We start from the raw sequence: 22,458 nt of genomic DNA, 5'->3' as shown, positions 1-22,458 counted from the left end.
AACATTTCGGAACATTTCTTTTCCCATATGAAATACAAGGGACTTTACATTTAATTTTGCCAAAACATTGTGACAAATATTTTGAACTGTACCTAGCATAACTGTATACTGTATATCTAAAGAATATTGGAACAAAGAGATGCAAATGCAAACAAGGAGCTTTTATTCCAGGTTCAACAAGTCATCATTGCAGCCGAAAGCCCAGAGTGTTCAAAAACAGAAGAACCAGCTGCCATCGAAACATTTATAACAGAAGACTTTGAACTCAGTGTAGGTGAAATTCAGAAAGAAAGAAAAAAACTGGAACATTATAAAGAAATCATTTTAAAAGAGAAACAAGAACTACTGAAGGCAAAGGAGGATGTGCAAACAGTGAAACATGAAGCTGAAGAGAGGATGTCCAGACTGCAAGAGGAGGAGAAAGAGATGGAAAAGAAAAAAGCGAGTCTACAAAACAGAGAAAGACTGCTGCAATCAGAGAGAGAAGAGAACCAAAGAGGTTTAGATTCAATATGTAAAGAGAAGCAGCAGCTGAATCAACGAAAACAAGAACTGGACAATATGGAAATAAATCTACAAAGAAAGAAAAATGAATTGGAAATAACAAGAATGATGGAGATTCAACAAGTTGATGTTCAAGTTCAAACTGATGTGATGGATGACACAAGAAAATATGAGAAATATGAGCTGGATAAAGAGCGACAAGCTCTAGAGTATTTCGAAGAAGACTTACTTGCACAAAAAAGTACAATGGAGAGACAACTGGCAGAAATAAATTTGAGCGAAGCCACAATGCAAACTACGACGGAAACCACAGCAGACATGGAGTTACAATTAGAGCTGCAAAAACAGGAGCTGGAACGAACAAAAGATGAGCTGGAAAAGGCAAAGCTAGAAATACAGAAAGGATGGGATGACCTGCAGGCTGAGCTAGCAGAAAGCAGAGAAAAAGAAGACATGATAAGAAAAGAATTAGAAAAAGCGAGAGATGTCCTTAATCACATTAGACAGGATATAGAAAAACAAAAGCAAACCATGGAGACTGATCTAAAAGACACTTTTGCTGGGGAACTAGAGGACATAGAATCTCAAAGAAAAATGATAGAGGATGAAAAGAGAACATTACAGAGCATGAAGTTTGAGCTGCAAAGAGAATCTGCCGATATTGAGAGAGTAAACCAGGACATGCAGGAAGAAAGACAGAATATTACCCTGACCAAGGAGGAGCTGGAAAAAGAGCGACAAGCTCTGGAGTATTTCAAAGAAGACATACTTGCACAAAAAAGTACAATAGAGAGACAACTGGTGGAAATAAAACTGAGCGAGGATGAACTTTCGCTCAAAGAAACCTCACTGCAAACTGCAACAAGAACCACAGCAGACATTGAGTTACAATTAGAGCTGCAAAAACAGGAGCTGGAACGAACAAAAGATGAGCTGGAAAATACAAAGCTAGAAATACAGAAAGGATGGGATGACCTGCAGGCTGAGCTAGCAGAAAGCAGAGAAAAAGAAGACATGATAAGAACAGAATTAGAAAAAGCAAGAGATGTCCTTAATCACATTAGACAGGATATAGAAAAACAAAAGCAAACCATGGAGACTGATCTAAAAGACACTTTTGCTAGAGAACTAGAGGACATAGAAGCTCAAAGAAAATTGATAGAGGACGAAAAGAGAACATTACAGAGCATGAAGTTTGAGCTGGAAAGAGAATCTGGTGATATTGAGAGGGTAAAACAGGACGTGCAAGAAGAACGACAGAATATGGATGAATTGACAGCGCAGCTTAAAAAAGACAGGGAGGAACTAGAAAAGAAAATGTGTGACATGCAACAAATACAAGCAGAGGTAGCAGGAGAAAAGAAAGCTCTAGAAAACCTGAGAGAGGAGAATGAGCTGACATTGAAGGAGATCAAAGTGGAGAGAGACACTCTTGAGAGGATGAATGAACTTGTTTCTCAACAAAAAGATGATATTGAGAATGAGAAGGGGAAAATAAAGAAAAGAGAAACCGAACTGCAGCAAATGCAGGATGACTTTAACAGACAACAAAAAGACATGCAGGATATCCAGAATATAGTTTTCATGCAAAAAAGTCAACTTCAGAAAAGCCAAGATGAAATAGCCGAAAAGCTAAAACAGGTGGATGATGTCATACAGTTCACACAAAATGAAAAAGACAATCTTGACAGAGAGAGGGTGGCTATAATGGAACAGAAGCAGCAGATGGAGAGCAACATGACAAATGCATTAAACAGGGAACTTGAAGTGGTAGCACTTGTGAAAGAAGAGGTAGTAAATGAGAAGCGACTTATTGAGGACTGCAGAATTACTTTAATGAGAGATACAGAAGATCTGGAGCAAAAGAAAATTGATTTGGAAAGACAGAGAGAGGAAATGAAAATGCAAAGACAGGGTATTGCAGGCGAACAACACAAGTTGGAACAGATTAAATCTGTTCTGCAAACAGTAGCTGAAGATACTGAGAAGCTAAGACAAGATACATTAGCTGAAAGACAGACACTTATAGACACTACAGCACAACTCCAGAAAGAGAGAGATGCCATTGTGAGTCTTGCAGAAGAGACAAAAAGAAAGAGAGAGGACCTGGACCAAATGCAAGCTGATATAGAAAAGCAGGAAAAAGCATTTGAGGTATTGAAGGCTGATCTGCAAAAAGAAGCAGGTGCCATTGAAAATCTAAGACAAGCTGTTCAAAATGACATGCAAAATGTAAAAGACATGAAAGCTCAAATTCAAAAAGAAAGACGATGCACTGATAGTCTAGTTGAAGAGGTTGAAAAAAGGTCAAAAGCTCTGGATGAGATGCAAATGGAGATTGAAAAAGAGAAAGACGCACTGAGAACTGAGAGAGACGCACTAGAACAGGAAAAGTCTAGGCTCAGAGATCTCAAAGACGAATTTGCTCAGCAAAAAGAACAGAACATTATAAGACTGGCAGAGATGCTGAAAGAAAGAGAAAATCTTAAGAAGATGAGTGAAACCACCTCAAAAGAAAGGTGCATTGTGGAGAGTGATAAAGAATATTTAAGGCTGAGAGAAAATGAACTAAAGCAAAAAGAAGCAGAGATTGAATACAAACAAAAACAAATGGATGAGTTGAAGAGCAGTTTAAGGATGGAAAAGGTGCAAACTGAGCAGATACAAGCTGAACAAGAACAACAATGGGAAGTTTCACAAGGAAAAATGGAATTTGTAAAGACTGCAAGAAATAGAGAAATGGCAGATCTGGATGAAGCGAGACAGGAAATAGAGAATTTGAGAGAAGAACTGAGGACAAATTATGAAAATGTGGAGCTCCAAAATAAAAAAATAACTGAACAAAAGGAATTATTTGAAAGCCACATGAAATCTTTGGAAATTGATAAGGAAGACATGGAAAAAGATAAAGCAAAACTGCAAAACGAATTTGAAAACTTTCAGTTTAAGAGGCAATGCTTTGAGAAAGAGATTCAGCAAGTGAGAGCTGAGCTTCAGAGAGAAGCTGAAAATATCGAGAGAATGAAGAAAGAGGTGATGGATGAAAAACAGAGTATAAAAGATAAGGCAGACCAAATTCAACATGAGGGAAATGACGGGAAAGAAGCTCTGGAGAGGATGTGCCTTGAGCTAGAAAAACAAAAGCAAGCCACTGAGACCGAAAAAGATATGATAGAAAAGCAGAAGTCAGAAGTGGAGAAGAGCAAAACAGAGATAGCTAGAGAAAAAGAAGATCTTGCTGAAATGAGAAAAAAGAACAATATTGATATGTCAGAAATGGATATGCAGAGAAATTCTCTTGAGCAAATGAAGATGAACATCTCACAAGAGGAACATGAAATTAAAAAACAGAAAGACAGTTTAAGCCACCAGGAAAACGAACTGATTATACGTATGACAAAATTGTATGCACAACAGAAAGAAACAGAAGAGATTCAGGATTTTATCATCAAAGAGAAGAGTCAGCTCAATGAAAGACAGGCTGAAATGGAAAAGCAAAAGAGAGAATTAGATGATGTGCTGGACACACTCAAGAAAGAGAGGACTGATATAATGGAGGAAAGACTAAGAGTGAATGACATGCATTTAGAACTGAAGAGGGAAAGTGAAACAGTGGAGCTGATGAAACAAAAAGTTCTCAGAGAAAAAGAATCTATTGAAAACAGCAGGAAAATACTGAACAGAGATCTAGAGGATATGAAAGAAAAGAGAACCATCTTAGCTGAGGAGTTTAAGACCTTAAACGATCATAAACAAACGATTGGCAAAGAAAAGAAGGAATTGCATACGATGAAAGCTGAGCTCCAACAAGAAACTGAAAATATTGCAAAACTAAGGCAGAACACTGAGGAAATGGCAATCAAACTTCAAAAAGAAAAGGAGGATATAGAGACTTCTGTTGCCAGGATCAGAGAAGAGGAAGCAAGTCTAAGAAAAGAAAAACAAACATTTAAATCTGATAGAGACACTACCGGAAAGGAAATGTTTGACCTGGAGAAAACTAAGACAGAGATAGACAGAGCCCAGGAAGATCTTGAGAACCAATTTGAATCTCAGAAAAGACTAAATAAGATAGCATTGGCTGAGATACAGAAAGAGAAGGATGTTCTTGAGCACTTGAGAATGAACATATCAAAAGATAGAGATGATCTAGAAAAGGAGAGGTATGATATTAAGAGGGAAAGAGCAGAAATAATGAATCAAAAACAGCAAGTGGAGGTAAATTTGAGGGAAGAACTGAAAAAGGAAAGTGAAAAGTTGGAGCTGCTAAGAAAGGAGGTGTATGATGAAAAGGAAGGAATTGACAACAGCAGAAAAACGATAAAAACAGAAATGGATGATTTGGAACAAACAAAGCTTGATGTAGTTAAAGACTTGGAAAATAACAAACTTCAGAAACAAATGATTGAGGATGAGAAGGACAAAATTGAGCAGATGAAAGCTGAGCTAAAAAGAGAAGCTGAAAATATTGGAAGGATAAAACTAGAGACAGAAAATGAAAGACAAAAGCTTGAGGAAGCAACAATCCAACTTAAGAAAGATAGAGACAATGTTGACATCCTTGCTAAGGAACTTAACAAGCAAAAAGTGGGTCTAGAAAACAGGGATCGGGAAATAGAAAGGCAAAGGAAAGCAATTGAGTCTAATAAACAGATGCAGGAAATGGCTTTGTTTGAGCTGAAGAAAACTGTGACAGATATAGCAACTGCGAAGGAGGATCTTGAAAACCAGCTTGCGGAAGAAAGAGAAAAGAACAAGATCGCACTTGCAGAAATACAGACAGAAAGAGACATGCTTCTTCTACTGAGAGACAATATTTCAGTGCAACAGTATGACATTGTAAATGAGAAGGAACAAATTAGACTAAGAGGGATTGAACTTGAACAAATCCAAGCTCTGATTTATAGACAGCAAGATGAAACGGAAGCTACAAGGAAAGCTCTCACAATGGAAAAAGATAGACTTGAAGAGAAGAAAATTGAAATAGATCAAAGACAGAGAGAAGTAAACGAAATCATTGATTTTGCAACAGAAGAAAAGGCTAATCTTGAGAAAGAGAAGTCTGAAATGATAGCACAAAAACACCAAATGGAGATCGAACTTGAGTTCTTTAAGGTAGAACTGAATAATGGAAGAGAATTAATTGAGGAAAGGACCCAAATGTTGAAAACATACGAGGCTGACGTGGATGAAAAAAAAGAAGCTTTAGAGAGAGAGATAAAAGAGCTCAGATATCAAAAACAAGCTATTCAAGATGAGAAGAAGGATGTACAACAGATGAAGATAGAGCTGCAAATAGAAGCTGATGACATCAGAAAGATAAAAGAAGAAACACAAAATGAAAGACAGGGTTTGGAAAAAATGGCCGAAGAACTTCAAAAAGAGAGAGAAGATATTGTTCATCTTGCTGAAGATACAAGGAGAAAGAATGAGATCATGGATGAAATGAAAATTGCAAATGAGTCTACATTGGAAAATCTACAAAGAGAGAAAAACAATCTTGAGCAAATGAGAGAGAACATCTCAAAACAAACAGATGATATTGAAAAAGAAAAAGAGAAAATAAGATTCAAACAAGATGAACTAGAGCGACTGCAAGCAGAGATTCATAAACAACAAAGTGAAATGGAAAAGAGCGACATTGGAGGTGAAAGAGCTGCACTGATCAGGGAAAAACAGGACATGATGACTGAACTGAAAAAGAAGTCTGAAGATATTGAGATCCAAATGAAGGCAGTATTGACTGAAAAGGAATTACTGGAAAATGACAGACAACTGCTGAAGAGAGACATGGAAGATCTGCAACAAAAAATAATGAATGTAGATAGAGATTCAGAGAGTCTGAAACATGAGAGAGAAGATTTTGAGAACGAGAAAGAATTGATGAAACAGATGAAAACTGACCTGCAACGAGAAGCACATGAGATTGAGAGAATCAAACTAGAGGCACAACATGAAAAACAAATACTGGAGGAAATGACTGTCCAACTCCAAAAAGAGAGAGACACCCTAGATGAGATGAACGAGGACATCACAAGACAAATGCTTGAAATTAAACATCAAAAGGAACAAATCAGACAAAAACAACATGAATTCGAGCAGATGCAAACTGAAATTCAGAATCTGAAACAGGAAATAGACAATGACAGACACATTATAATGAAGGACAGAAGTCAGCTTGACCTGAGACAATCTGAGCTTGACAAACAACAGACAGAAGTGAATGAGTTTATGGAAATAATGAGGAATGAGAGACGACAACTAGATAAAGATAAAGAAGAGATGGAAGAACAGAAACGGCAAATGGACAAAGAAAGAGATGATGTAGACCGAAGCAGAAAGAATTTGGATGAAGACTTAAAGATGATGATACTTCATAAACAAGTGTATGAAGATGAGAAGAACAAGTTAGAACAGATGAAGATTGAGCTGCAAAGAGAAGCTGATGACATCAGAAAGCTAAAAGCAGAAACAGAAAATGATAGACAGGTTTTGGAAAAGATGGCTGAAGTACTTCAAAAAGAGAGAGAAGATATTGTTCATCTTGCTGAAGATACAAGGAGAAAGAATGAGATCATGGATGAAATGAAAGTTGCAAATGAGTCTACACTGGCAGATCTACAAAGAGAGAAATACAGTCTTGAGCAAATGAGAGTGAACATCTCCAAACAAACAGATGATATTGAAAAAGAAAAAGAGAAAATAAGACTCGAACAAGATGAACTAGAGCGACTGCAAGAAGAGATTTATAAACAACAAAGTGAAATGGAAAAGGAAAAGAGCGACATTGGAGGTGAAAGAGCTGCACTGATCAGGGAAAAACAGGACATGATGACTGAACTGAAAAAGAAGTCTGAAGATATTGAGATCCAAATGAAGGCAGTATTGACTGAAAAAGAATTACTGGACAATGACAGACAACTGCTGAAGAGAGACATGGAAGATCTGCAACAAAAAATAATGAATGTAGATAGAGATTCAAAGAGTCTGAAACTTGAGAGAGAAGATTTTGAGAATGAGAAAGAATCGATGAAACAGATGAAAACTGACCTGCAAAGACAAGCACATGAGATTGAGGGAATCAAACTAGAAACACAACATGAAAGACAAAGGCTGGAGGAAATGACCGTTCAACTCCAGAAAGAGAGAGAACAAATCAACAATCTCATTGAGGAGACAAAAATAAAAGACATGGTCTTGGATGGAATTAAGACCGATACTGAAGAGAAAACTAAAGCCATTCAATCTGATAGAGACATGCTTGAGAAGGAAAAACATGATCTGGAGAAAACAATAAGTAAACATTCAAGAGCCAAGGTAGATCTTGAAAAACAAAGAGAAAAGCAAAGAATCAAACTGGCAGAAATACAGAAAGAGAGAGAAACCCTAGATGAGATGAATGAGAACATCACAAGACAAATGCTTGACATTAAACATCAAAAGGAACAAATCAGACAAAAACAACATGAATTCGAGCAGATGCAAACTGAAATTCAGAATCTGAAACAGGAAATAGACAATGACAGACACATTATAATGAAGGACAGAAGTCAGCTTGACCTGAGACAATCTGAGCTTAACAAACAACAGACAGAAATGAATGAGTTTATGGAAATAATGAGGAATGAGAGAAGACAAATAGATAAAGATAAAGAAGAGATGGAAGAACAGAAACGGCAAATGGACAAAGGAAGAGATGATGTAGACCAAAGAAGAAAGAATTTGGATGAAGACTTGAAGATGATGATACTTCAGAAACAAGTGTATGAAGATGAGAAGAACAAGTTAGAACAGATGAAGATTGAGCTGCAAAGAGAAGCTGATGACATCAGAAAGCTAAAAGAAGAAACAGAAAATGATAGACAGGCTTTGGAAAAGATGGCTGAAGTGCTTCAGAAAGAGAGAGAAGATATTGTTCATCTTGCTGAAGATACAAGGAGAAAGAATGAGATCATGGATGAAATGAAAGTTGCAAATGAGTCTACATTGGCAAATCTACAAAGAGACAAAAACAATCTTGAGCAAATGAGAGTGAACATCTCCAAACAAACAGATGATATTGAAAAAGAAAAAGAGAAAATAAGACTCAAACAAGATGAACTAGAGCGACAGCAAGAAGAGTTTCATGAACAACAAAGTGAAATAGAAAAGGAAAAGAGCGACATTGGAGGTGAAAGAGCTGCAATGATCAGGGAAAAACAGGACATGATGACTGAACTGAAAAAGAAGTCTGAAGATATTGAGATCCAAATGAAGGCAGTATTGACTGAAAAGGAACTATTGGATAATGACAGACAACTGCTAAAGAGAGACATGGAAGATCTGCAACAAAAAATAATGAATGTAGATAAAGATTCAGAGAGTCTGAAACTTGAGAGAGAATATTTTGAGAATGAAAAAGAATCAATGAAAGAGATGAAAACTGACCTGCAACGAGAAGCACATGAGATTGAGAAGATCAAACTAGAGACACAAGATGGAAGACAAAGGCTGGAGGAAATGAATGTCCAACTCCAGAAAGAGAGAGACACCCTAGATGAGATGAATGAGGACATCACAAGACAAACACATGATATTAAACATCAAAAGGAACAAATCAGACAAAAACAACATGAATTCGAGCAGATGCAAACTGAAATTCAGAATCTGAAACAGGAAATAGACAATGACAGACACATTATAATGAAGGACAGAAGTCAGCTTGACCTGAGACAATCTGAGCTTGACAACCAACAGACACAATTGAATGAGTTTATGGAAATAATGAAGAATGAGAGAAGACAACTAGCTAAAGATAAAGAAGAGATGGAAGAACAGAAATGGCAAATGGAAAAAGAAAGATATGATGTAGACCAAAGCAGAAAGAATTTGGATGAAGACTTAAAGATGATGATACTTCAGAAACAAGTGGATGAAGATGAGAAGAACAAGTTAGAACAGATGAAGATTGAGCTGCAAAGAGAAGCTGATGACATCAGAAAGCTAAAAGCAGAAACAGAAAATGATAGACAGGGTTTGGAAAAGATGGCTGAAGTACTTCAAAAAGAGAGAGAAGATATTGTTCATCTTGCTGAAGATACAAGGAGAAAGAATGAGATCACAGATGAAATGAAAGTTGCAAATGAGTCTACACTGGCAGATCTACAGAGAGAGAAATACAGTCTTGAGCAAATGAGAGTGAACATCACCAAACAAACAGATGATATTGAAAAAGAAAAAGAGAAAATAAGACTCAAACAAAATGACCTAGAGCGACTGCAAGAAGAGATTTATAAACAACAAAGTGAAATAGAAAAGGAAAAGAGTAACATTGACGGTGAAAGAGCTGCAATGATCAGGGAAAAACAGGACATGATGACAGAACTGAAAAAGAAGTCTGAAGATATTGAGATCCAAATGAAGGCAGTATTGGCTGAAAAGGAATTACTGGAAAATGACAGACAACTGCTGAAGAGAGACATGGTAGATCTGCAACAAAAATGTATGAATGTTGATAAAAAGCAAGCAAATGAATTTGAATTGGAGAAGTCTGATTTAGAGAAAATCAAAACAGAAATTGCTAAAGCCAACAAACATCTTGCAGAACAACAGGAAAAAAATGAGATTACAATAGCAGAGATGCAGAGAGAGAGGGATACTCTTGAAGAAATGAGGGTGAACATCTCAAAACAAGTAAAGACCATTGAAAAAGAGAATGAAAGTCTTTCTCACAGAGAAAGTGAATTTGCGCAGCTGCAGGAAGTCATATTAAAACAACAGCATGAAATGGATGAAATGAAGAACATCATCATGATGGAAATGAGTCAGCTGGACCAGAGACAAACTGACATTGATCAATTACAGCGAGAGGTTGATGATCTAATGGAATTCACAAAGACAGAAATGACCAACCTAGAAAGAGAAAGAGTGGAAATGATGGCACAGAAGAGAAATATAGAGAGGGATATGGTCAGTCTAAAGATAGAGAAAGATACATATGAACAACTGAGACTCAAGTTACTTGAGGAAAAAGATCTGGTTGAAAAAGACAGAGAGCTGTTGACCAAAGATTTGGATCAAATGGAGAGACAGAAAATGGATATGGAGAGAGAATTAAAGAATCTCAAATTTGAGAAACAAACCATTGAATCTAAGAAAGAAGAACTAGAGACGATGAAAATTGACCTTCAAAGTCAAGCTGAAGACTTGGAGAAATTATCTGAGAAGACAAACAATGAAAGACAGAGGGAGAAGGATATGGCAGTCAAATATAAAATACAATCAGATACCAGTGCTCTCCCTACAGACAACCAACTAATGAAAGAGCTCTTGGATGAGACAGATAAGCAAAGAAAAGAAATTCAGTCTGCCAAAGACTTGCTTCAAGAAGAAAGATTTGAACTGGAGAAAACCAAGACAGAGATAAGACAAGCCAGGGAAGAACTAGATAGACAAAAAACAGACTTAAAGAGAGAGAAAGACATTCTTAAGCAGGTGAATACAGATAACTTGAGACAAATATCCCATTTTGAAGATGAGATGGAAAGAATACAACACAAAGAGAATGAACTAGATCAAATGAGAGCAGAACTGCAAAATAAACAAAAAGAAATGGATGACATGAAAAACAAAATGAAAAAAGAAAAGGCTGATATGGAGAATCTGAAACAAAAGAGAACTGAGTTGGATAGAGACCTCCAAATTCAGAGAAAAGCTTTTGAAAATGAGCAAGATGAGCTGCAAAAGAAGAGAGAGGATATTGAGAAGTTAAAGTTAGAAGTTCAGAAAGAAGAACAGAGGGCTGCAGAAGAATTAGAAAACGAGAGGCAACAATTTGCAGAGGAGACCAAAATGAAAACTGACACCCTGGATGAAATGCAAGCTGACATAGAAAGACAGAAACAATCTGCTGCTGTAGAGAAAGAGATGATTACAAAGGAAAGGATGGATCTGAAGAAAACCCAGGAAGATTTCAAAAGACAATCCGAGGAGAGTGAGATCACACGGGCAGACCTGCAGAAACAGAGAGATAGTCTTGATCTAATGAGCATGGAGATCTTAAAACAAAAACATGACCTAGAGAGAGAAAGAGATGAACTGTTAGAGCAGCAGTGCCTGGTGGAGACACAAAAGAAGGACATCAAAAATGTGGAACAACTGAGCCAAGAGCTTTTGGATGAGAAGGCATTGACTGAGAAAAGCAGAAAGCAGCTGATTCAAGACATAGATGATATGCAACAAAATAAATCAAATCTACATAAAGAATTAGAGGAGATAAAATTCCAAAAACAAGATATTCAAGATGAAAGAGCTCAACTAGAGCAAATGAAAGCTGAGTTCCAAATGAAGTCGGAGGATATCGAAAATTCAATGCAAGAGATACTGAGTGAAAGAGAAAAATATGTACAGAAAAAGTCTGAAGAGAGCAGGTTAAGAACAGACCTTGATAAAGCAAATACTGAGATACAGAGACAAAAGGAAGAGTTGGAAAGTTATGCTGATAATCTAGAAAAATGTAGACTTAAACTAGATGAAGCAAGGGCTGAAATAGAGAGTATTAAAGAGGATGTTGAAAGACAGGCAACAAAACGGATTGAGGAACGTTTGCAAAAAGAAAGAGACAATATTGAGGATATAAGAAGGAACCTGCTTAAAAAGGAAGAGGTCATTGAACAGGACAAGACAAAAATAAGACTGAGATATCAAGAAATAGAGCTCATCCAAGCTGAATTAGTGAAACAGAAAGAAGAGATGATTGAAAAGATTGGTAAATCAGAACAAGAAATACAAGAACAGCGAAATAAACTACAGATGACAGAAGAGGAATGGAGTGTACGAATGGGAAAGTTGCAAGACGAGATAAACAAAAACAATGTCATTAAATCGGAGTTAGCAAAAGAAAGAGAAGCAATTGATGAAATGTTAAGAGAGCTTAAGAGAGAAATGGAGAAATATGAGAAGATCAAATCAAATATTTTAATCCAAAAAGAAGAGATTGAGACTAAAAGGCAGTCAGATTTAGAGGAACTCATTAGTATGAGAGCTGAAATGCTCAAACAGAAAGAGGAATTAGAGGACAAGATGCAAAAGACTAAACATGAGATGGAAGAACTGAAGCTTTTTCAGAATGAAACTGATGGCAAGAGGAAAGATCTTGATCACAAGATGAGACAGGTAGCAAGAAAAAGAGATGAGTTGGAGAAAATGAGGACTGATATTGAAGGTGCAAATGAGAAACTCGAAATGAACAGGGTCATTTTAAGTATAGAGCGGGATGAGATGGAGCAAATGAAAGCTGAGAAACAAAGAGCAGAAGAGGAACTACGATCTCATATGGAAGAAAGAGGTGGAGATATGGAAGAGAAAGAACATATGAACACCAAGATTCAGATGCTTATTCAAGAAGCTGAAAATACTAGGGAAATGGCTTGGAGAACAAAACATGATCTGGAAAGAAGCATGCAGAGAGAAGTTAATGTTGAAGCAGATTCAGAGGATAGAAAAGAAATGAGTGCTTACATGCAAAGGCTGATCCAGGAAATTGAGCATGTTAGAGAGGTTCTCAGAAGAATGAAAGATGAAATCAAGGCTGCTAGAAAAGAAAGATTTGAACTGGAGAACTTGAGGCTGGAAATTGAAGCCATGAAAAAGAACATGAAAGAAACTTGTGAGCAGCAGAACATTGAGATACAAAAAGAGAAACAGCAAATAAAGAGTAGCAAAGACTGCATGAGCAAAGAGAGAAGTGATCTTGAGCAAATCAGAGCTGATTTGGAAAGACAAAAACAAGACATGGCATTGGCCAAGCAAAAACTTCAAGATGAAAATGAACTGCTGGAGAAAGAAAAGGTTGACATGAAGAAAAAATCTGAGATGCTTGAAAGAATTTTAGAGGAGACAACTAGAGAAAGAACAGTTAAAATTACCAGTAAAAAGAAAGGAATGAGGAGAGATTCAGAGGAATTAAGAGAGAAAATGGAAACATTAAGTATGGATGACCAACAAGAAGAGAGTGAGAGTCAGACGGGCGAAGTTAAAAGACAAATAGACAAACTGACAGAGTTGAAGGCTGAGCTTCATCAACAGCAGGCAGAACTTGAGAAAACTAAAGTAGACTTAAAATATAAGATGGACGAGCTAGAAAACATGAGGTCTGAGATATTAAAACTTGAAAAGGACACTGAGAGTAAAACAAAAGAGGCGGAGCTGATGGATATGCAGCAACAGAGAGAAAACCTAGAAAAAAAGATTCAGAAAATGACACATGAAAAGGGAGAACTGGAAGTCCTAAGGTCTGAGATAGTCCTGGAAAAGAAAGATCTGGATCAGAAGATGAGACAAGTGATCAGAAAGAGGGATGATATAGAGAAAATGAAGACTGAGATAGCAAAGGCCAGAGAGGAGATCAACAGAGAAAGGCAAGAGCTGGAAATTCTCAGGAATGATGTTCAAAGCGCAAGAGAGGATTTTGAACGATTGGTGGAGAGAACTGCACATCTAGAAGATGAAGAAAATGCCAATGCTGACATCCAAAGATTGATTTTAGAGGTCGTGAAAATCAGGGAAATGGTGAGAAATCTGAAAGTTTACATGGACAGCAGGATGGATGAAAGTAATGCAGAGAAAGATGATAAGGAAAACTTTAAGTCTGAGATCCAGAGGGTCATTCAAGATATTGGACAAATACGGGAAAATCTAGGAAGCCTTAGAGCAGAGATAGAAACCACTAGAAGAGACAAGAATGAACTGGAGAAAATGAGGACACAACTTGTAGAGAAGCAACAAGAGGAAGAAAGCATGATAAAAATGCTGCAGAAAGAAAGAGAAGAACTGGAGCAGTTGAAGGATGAGATAAAAAGAGAAAAGGAGGATGTGAAGACCAAGAGAGAGCTGGTTGAGGTAGAAAAGGCTATGGACACAAGGGAGAAAAAGCAAGAACTTGAAAGGGTCAATGAGGAACTCTTGAGAAACCAGAGTCATCTGGAACATCTCAACAGAGATATACAAAATCTGAGGCAAACCATGGAAGAAATGAAAACACTGCATGAAAAGAAAAAGTCTGAACTAGAAGGCATTACTTCTGAGATAAGGAGGAGACAGCAGATACTGGAGAAACAAAAAAATGAGTTGGAGGAGAAGGGTTGGATCCTTGAAGAGATAGAGAAGAAGAAAGACACACTTGAAAAGATCAATATGGAAATACTGAGAAAGAGAGAAGATATAGAAAAAGAAAAGGACAATTTAAGGCAAGAGAAGCAAGAGTTTGAGCTCTTCAGAGGGGAACTACAAAGACAGAGAGATGATTATGTATCTTCAAGACAAGCTTTGATCATGGAGAAAGATCGGTTAGAAGACGAAAAAGCTGAAATCAATCAACAAAAGCATGAAATGAGTGGTGCCATGAAGGCCAATAAGATAGAACTGGAAAATCTAGAAAAAATGAGGAATGAACTAGAAAATCAGAGGGCTAAGTTAGTTGAAAAACTCCATGATGCCACAAAAATGGAAGATAAACTACAAGAGATGATGAGTGAATTAAACAAAGAAAAAGAGCAAGTGGAAGAAATGAAGCGGATGGTCAACAAAGAGAGAGATTTGATTGAACAAGAGAAAGAAGATGTGAGAAAACAGACTCATCAGCTTAAAGATGGCCGTGCTGAGCTTCAGAAGAAGTCAGGGATCTCTGACAGGCTGATTCAGGAAGCAAACCGTGAGAGAGATAGATTAACAGACCTCAGTCTAAAACTTAAATTGCAAAAAGAAGATATAGAAAAAACCATCACAGAAATGGAGACCACAAAGAAAGATCTCAATATAATGAGTGCAGAAGTTCAAGATGACAAGACACAACTGAAAAATGACAGGGATGATTATGAAATGGAAAAGACGCATTTGCAGCTTAAGATCGAAGAGTTAGTGAGAGAAACAGAGGACCTGGAAAGAAAAACCTTACAGCAGAGAGAACAAGATGATATAGCAAAACAAGAGATTCAAAGTCAGAGAGAGGCTCTAGAGCAAATTAAGATGGACGTTCTAAAGGAAAGGGATGAGATTGACAAAGAGAAGGAAAGTGTACATTCAGAAAGACAGAAACTGGTTACACTTCAAAGAGAATTGCAAAGAAAGGAAAGTGAGCTTGAAAACAAAGAGCAAACTTTCATGAAAGAGGAAATCTTGGAGATTAAAAGCAATCTGGAAAAGAAGGAGGCAGAAATTGAAGCGGAGAGACTGCAGTTAATGGAAATGGGTGAAACAATGAAGAGAGAACACAATGAATACAGAAAGATGATTGAAGAAGTACATAAAGAAAAAGAGCAGATTGAAATTAGCAAAAAGTGGATGGATCAAGAGAAGATAGATCTTGAAAACACGAAAAATGATCTGGCGAAGCAATTACAAAATTTAAAACATGAAAAATTAAACGTACAAGCTGAGAAGAATGCACTAGAACAGATAAGGACAGAATCCGAGGAGATCCAAAATGTTATCAAAAAGGAGAGAGAGGACCAGGAAAAATGTTGGATGGAGATTGAGGGGGAAAAGCAACGAGTGGAGGAAGAAATCCGACAATTAAAGAGACAGAGGGAAGAAACTAATAAACTCCACAGTGAGTTACAAAACAATAGAGAGGACATTGAAAGTAGCAAAGAAAAGATTGATAAAGAAATGGAAGAATTATCGCAAACGAGGGTTGAGCTGGACAGGAAAAAAGAAGAAATAGACAAGGATAATCAAAATCTTCAAGATGCTAAATCTGACCTTGAAAAAACTAAAGCTGAGATACAGAGACAGACAGACAAAATGAAAGACATAATAGAAATGAAAATACAAATAGATAAAGACAGAGAAGAAATTAAATGTTTGTCTGAAGAGACTGAAATGAAAATGAGGGACCTTGATATGATGATGAAGGAGATGGAGAGACAAAGGCAAGAAATTGAGAAAACAAAAGCCATTCTTGAAAAGGATAAGACAAAAATTGACAAAGAAAAGAAAGACCTGGAAAACCAAATGATGGACCAGATTGAGGAGATTCAAAAGGAGAGGCTGGCCCTTGAGGAGATAAAGGATGAACTTATTCGTGAAAAACAAGAAACAGAGGAAGAAAAGAATAACTTAATGACTCTAAGAAACAAACTAGAAGATTTAAGAGCAGAGATAAAGAACCAGCAGAATGAAAATGAGATTGTGAAGAAAAAGCTTCTTTTGGAAAAATCAAACACTGAGGAACGACAGGCCGAGGTACTCAACCAGCAGCGACAGAATGATCAAACCAAGGAGGAAAACAAGAAAGAGAGAGAAAATCTAGACCAACAGAGGTTTGAACTTGAACAGCAGAAACAGACGTTGGGGCTTAGAAACATAAAAATGATGGAGGAAACACAAGAAATGGAAAACAAAAAATACATGACTAACAAAGAAAGAGACATGGTTGAACAAATGCAAGCTGAGATACAGACTCAGATTCAGTCAACTGAACTACAAAGGCAAATCATCCAAGACAAGCAAAAAACTCTTGAGGAAAAAGAGCTAATAATACAGAGGAAGGGAGAGGAAGTAGAGAGGAGAAACATGGAATTAGACGGAATTGCTGGTCAGCTTCAGATTGAAAAAGAACATTTAGATAATGTTCTTGAGGAAACCAATAAGAGACAACATGCCCTTGACTTGATGCAGGTTGATATAGAATTGCATAAACAGAAAAATAATAAGGACTTTGAGTTGCTTGAGAAGATCCGACATGAAATAGACAAAGAAAAGTTAGAAATGAAGCAGAAAAAATATGATCTGCAGATCTGGACTGAACAACAGAAAGAAGAGGTTGAATCCCAGTTAGAAGAGCTAGAGAAAGAGAGAGAAAGACTGAAACAGATTAAGAGAGAGCTTCACGCTGAGAGAGAACAAACTGAGAAATGGAAAGCTGATATAAGTAGGGTAAATGATGAAACAGAGACCATGAGACAAACAGTGATCATGGAGAAGAATGAACTGGAGCAGAGAGAGACATATATTACTGAGCAGCAGCAAAGACTGGATCAAAGTGTAAGAGAGATGAAGGAAGAAAGACATGAAATGGATAAGATAAGGATTGAACTAGAAGCTCAGAGACAACAAATAGAAGAGGACACGAGAATAAATGCAAAACAGGAAAGAGAACTTGCACAACTGAGAGATGAAATACAAAGCGAAAAACAAGACATTGGTGAAAACAGGACCATGACTAACAAATTAATGAAAGATCTGGAAATCATGAAAGCCAAGCTGGTGGAACAACAAGAAGAGATCCAAACTGAAGCAGAACAACTGCAAGAGGAGAGAAGACTGGTTTACAAGACAAAATCTGAGGTGCAGAATGATGCTGAAAATCTGACGAACATCTTAGAAGAGATCAGAAGGGAGCGAGAAAAACTGGACATAAAGGAGGCCCACCTTAAACTAATGAAGGAGCAGTGTGACAATACCATGGAAGAAACTAAGAGGAAGAAGAGTGAACTGGAAAAGACTGTTGATGACATAGCAGAGCAAAATCAAAAGATTGAGATCAAGAAAGATTATCTGGAAAAAGAGACATTGAAACAGAAAAAAGACATTGAAACAGAAAGAGAAGATTTACAAAGACAAGCAGATGAACTGAAACTGCAAATGACAAAAAACAGAGAAAAGGAAGACATGAATAAAAGATCAATGGATGATTTCCTGAGACAGAGAGATGAATTAGAGAAAGAAAAAGAGGGCATGATGAAGAAGTGGAAAGAACTGGAGGTTCTTCAGAAGGGAATACAAAAACAAAAAGATGAAATGGAATCAATAAAAAACGAGTTACAGACTGAAAATACTAAAATGAATCAACAGCAGCACAGACTAGAGGAGAGTTTAAGGGCCATGAATGAGGAGAGGAAAGATCTGGAGAACACAAGGAATGATTTTGAAACACAAATGGAAGAGATGAGAGTAAAAGCAAAGATGGAGAGAGAAGAACTTGATCAGATAAAGGCTAAACTGGAAAGAAAGAAAACAGAAATAGATAATGAACAGAAAAAAATGGATGATGACAGGAAGATGATTGAACAGGAAAGGAATGATCTGGAGAAGATAAGGTCTGAAATAATGGCACAAAGAGAACAAATGGAAGAAGAGAGATCAAAAATTGATCTAGAAAAACATGACATTGAGAAGAGCAAAGAAATTGTACGGACATTTATGGATGAGGGGGAAGAACAGAGAAAATATAATAAGCTCCAGAAAGAAGAACTTGGCCTTAAAAGACAAAAGATCACTGATGAAAAAGATCTTCTGGCTCAAAGAAAGACTGAACTGCAAAATGAAAGTGAAAAAATCAGATACATGAATGAGGAAATAAACAAGAAGAGAGAAACACTGAAGGAAATAGAAGCTAAACTACAAAAGGACAAAGAATTAATTGAAAGTGTCATTGAAGAAACAAAGAGACAAAAAGAGGATCAGGAAAAAACAAGAACAAACATAAATAAACAAGAAGAAGAGCTGAGGAAAAACAGAGACCTTCTAGAACAGGAAAGAGAAGAAATGAATAATAAATGGACACAATTACAGCAGAGAATTGATGAATTTGATGCTCAAGTCAGAAAACAGAAGGAAGAGGATATAACAGAACAGACGAAGCTGGAAGAAGAAAGAAAAAGTCTAGAAAAATCCAAAGCTGAGATCCTAGAGGTGAAAACTAAAGCTGAGCAGCAACATCATGATATAAACCTAAAAACACAAGAGTTAAACACACTGCAAGGACAGATTATGAAAGAAAAAGAGAAAGAAGAAGAAATGACAGTAAGAGCAAAGATGGAGAGAGAAGAACTTGATCAGATAAAGAGTGAACTGGAGAGAGAGAAAACTGAAATAGATCATGAGCAGAAGAAAATGGATGATGACAGGAAGATGATTGAACAGGAAAGAAATGACCTGGAGAAGATGAGGACTCAAATAATGACACAAAGACAGCAAATGGAAGAAGACATGAGAGAGGCAATCCAACTAGAGAGATCAGCACTTGACCAGAAAATACAAGAGATTGATCTAGAAAAGAAAACAATTGAAAAGAACAAAGAAATAATTAAAAAATTAATGGATGAGGTGGAGGAACAGAGACATGATATTACAATCCAGAAAGAAGAGCTTGACCTTGAGAAACAAAAGATCACAGATGAAAAAGATATTCTGGCTGAAAGAAAGAATAAACTGCAAAATGAAGTTGAACGAATCAGATATATGGAGGAGGAAATAAAGAAGGAAAGAGAAAAACTGAAGGAAATGGAAGCTCATCTACAAATGGACAAAGAATTAATTGAAAGTGTCATTGAAGAAACAAAGAGACAAAAAGAGGATCAGGAAAAAACAAGAACAAACACAAATAAACAAGAAGAAGAGCTGAGGAAAAACAGAGAACTTCTAGAACAGGAAAGAGAAGAAATTAATAATAAATGGACACAATTACAGCAGAGAATTGATGAATTTGATGCTCAGGTCAGAAAACAGAAGGAAGAGGATATAACAGAACAGAAGAAGCTGGAAGAAGAAAGAAAAAGTCTTGAAAAATCCAAAGCTGAGATCCTAGAGGTGAAGACTAAAGCTGAGCAGGAACATCATGATATAAACCTAAAAACGCAAGAGTTAAACATATTGAAAGAACAGATTTTGAAAGAAAAAGAAGAAGAAATGACAGTAAGAGCAAAGATGGAGAGAGAAGAACTTGATCAGATAAAGAGTGAACTGGACAGAGAGAAAACTGAAGTAGATCATGAGCAGAAGAAAATGGATGATGACAGGAAGATGATTGAACACGAAAGAAATGACCTGGAGAAGATGAGGACTCAAATAATGACACAAAGACAGCAAATGGAAGAAGACATGAGAGAGGCAATCCAACTAGAGAGATCAGCACTTGACCAGAAAATACAAAAGATTGATCTAGAAAAGGACACAATTGAAAAGAACAAAGAAATAATTCAAAAATTAATGGATGAGGTGGAGGAACAGAGACATGATATTACAATCCAGAAAGAAGAGCTTGACCTTGAGAAACAAAAGATCACTGATGAAAAAGATCTTCTGGCTGAAAGAAAGACTGAACTGCAAAATGAAAGTGTACAAATCAGATACATGAATGAGGAAATAAACAAGAAGAGAGAAACACTGAAGGAAATTGAAGCTAAACTACAAAAGGACAAAGAATTAAGTGAGCGTGAAGAAACAAAGAGACAAAAAGAGGATCTGGAAAAGATGAGCACGGACATAAATGAACAAAAACAAGAGTTGAAGAACTGCAGAGACCTTCTAGAACAAGAAAGAGGAGACATTAAGAATAAATGGACACAATTACAGCAGAGAATTGATGAATTTGAGGATCAAGTCAGAAAACAGAAGGAAGAGGATATAACAGAACAGAAGAAGCTGGAAGAAGAAAGAAAAAGTCTAGAAAAATCCAAAGCTGAGATCCTAGAGGTGAAAACTAAAGCTGAGCAGCAACATCATGATATAAACCTAAAAACACAAGAGTTAAACACACTGCAAGGACAGATTATGAAAGAAAAAGAGAAAGAAGAAGAAATGACAGTAAGAGCAAAGATGGAGAGAGAAGAACTTGATCAGATAAAGAGTGAACTGGAGAGAGAGAAAACTGAAATAGATCATGAGCAGAAGAAAATGGATGATGACAGGAAGATGATTGAACAGGAAAGAAATGACCTGGAGAAGATGAGGACTCAAATAATGACACAAAGACAGCAAATGGAAGAAGACATGAGAGAGGCAATCCAACTAGAGAGATCAGCACTTGACCAGAAAATACAAGAGATTGATCTAGAAAAGAAAACAATTGAAAAGAACAAAGAAATAATTAAAAAATTAATGGATGAGGTGGAGGAACAGAGACATGATATTACAATCCAGAAAGAAGAGCTTGACCTTGAGAAACAAAAGATCACAGATGAAAAAGATATTCTGGCTGAAAGAAAGAATAAACTGCAAAATGAAGTTGAACGAATCAGATATATGGAGGAGGAAATAAAGAAGGAAAGAGAAAAACTGAAGGAAATGGAAGCTCATCTACAAATGGACAAAGAATTAATTGAAAGTGTCATTGAAGAAACAAAGAGACAAAAAGAGGATCAGGAAAAAACAAGAACAAACACAAATAAACAAGAAGAAGAGCTGAGGAAAAACAGAGAACTTCTAGAACAGGAAAGAGAAGAAATTAATAATAAATGGACACAATTACAGCAGAGAATTGATGAATTTGATGCTCAGGTCAGAAAACAGAAGGAAGAGGATATAACAGAACAGAAGAAGCTGGAAGAAGAAAGAAAAAGTCTTGAAAAATCCAAAGCTGAGATCCTAGAGGTGAAGACTAAAGCTGAGCAGGAACATCATGATATAAACCTAAAAACGCAAGAGTTAAACATATTGAAAGAACAGATTTTGAAAGAAAAAGAAGAAGAAATGACAGTAAGAGCAAAGATGGAGAGAGAAGAACTTGATCAGATAAAGAGTGAACTGGACAGAGAGAAAACTGAAGTAGATCATGAGCAGAAGAAAATGGATGATGACAGGAAGATGATTGAACAGGAAAGAAATGACCTGGAGAAGATGAGGACTCAAATAATGACACAAAGACAGCAAATGGAAGAAGACATGAGAGAGGCAATCCAACTAGAGAGATCAGCACTTGACCAGAAAATACAAAAGATTGATCTAGAAAAGGACACAATTGAAAAGAACAAAGAAATAATTCAAAAATTAATGGATGAGGTGGAGGAACAGAGACATGATATTACAATCCAGAAAGAAGAGCTTGACCTTGAGAAACAAAAGATCACTGATGAAAAAGATCTTCTGGCTGAAAGAAAGACTGAACTGCAAAATGAAAGTGTACAAATCAGATACATGAATGAGGAAATAAACAAGAAGAGAGAAACACTGAAGGAAATTGAAGCTAAACTACAA

At 36.6% G+C, this 22,458-nt stretch overlaps 1 protein-coding gene across 1 annotated transcript in view; it reads left to right on the top strand.

Annotated features, from left to right (window-relative positions):
- LOC130089955 (nesprin-1-like) overlaps positions 1-22,367 on the top strand; it is a 29,779-nt gene extending 7,412 nt beyond the window's left edge. The window contains exons 5-7 of the mRNA XM_056257579.1: positions 172-21,591; positions 21,763-22,263; positions 22,359-22,367. Coding sequence (XP_056113554.1) covers positions 172-21,591; positions 21,763-22,263; positions 22,359-22,367 — 21,930 coding nt within the window. The remainder of the gene's footprint in view (positions 1-171; positions 21,592-21,762; positions 22,264-22,358) is intronic.
- Positions 22,368-22,458: the final 91 nt, after the last annotated feature.

The sequence above is a fragment of the Rhinichthys klamathensis genome, unplaced genomic scaffold (assembly GCF_029890125.1).
Source record: "Rhinichthys klamathensis goyatoka isolate OS25496 unplaced genomic scaffold, OSU_Roscu_1.1 h1tg000140l_1, whole genome shotgun sequence".
NCBI lineage: Eukaryota > Metazoa > Chordata > Actinopteri > Cypriniformes > Leuciscidae > Rhinichthys > Rhinichthys klamathensis.
Note: the sequence above shows the minus strand (reverse complement) of the source record. Positions and strands in the feature narration are given on the sequence as shown.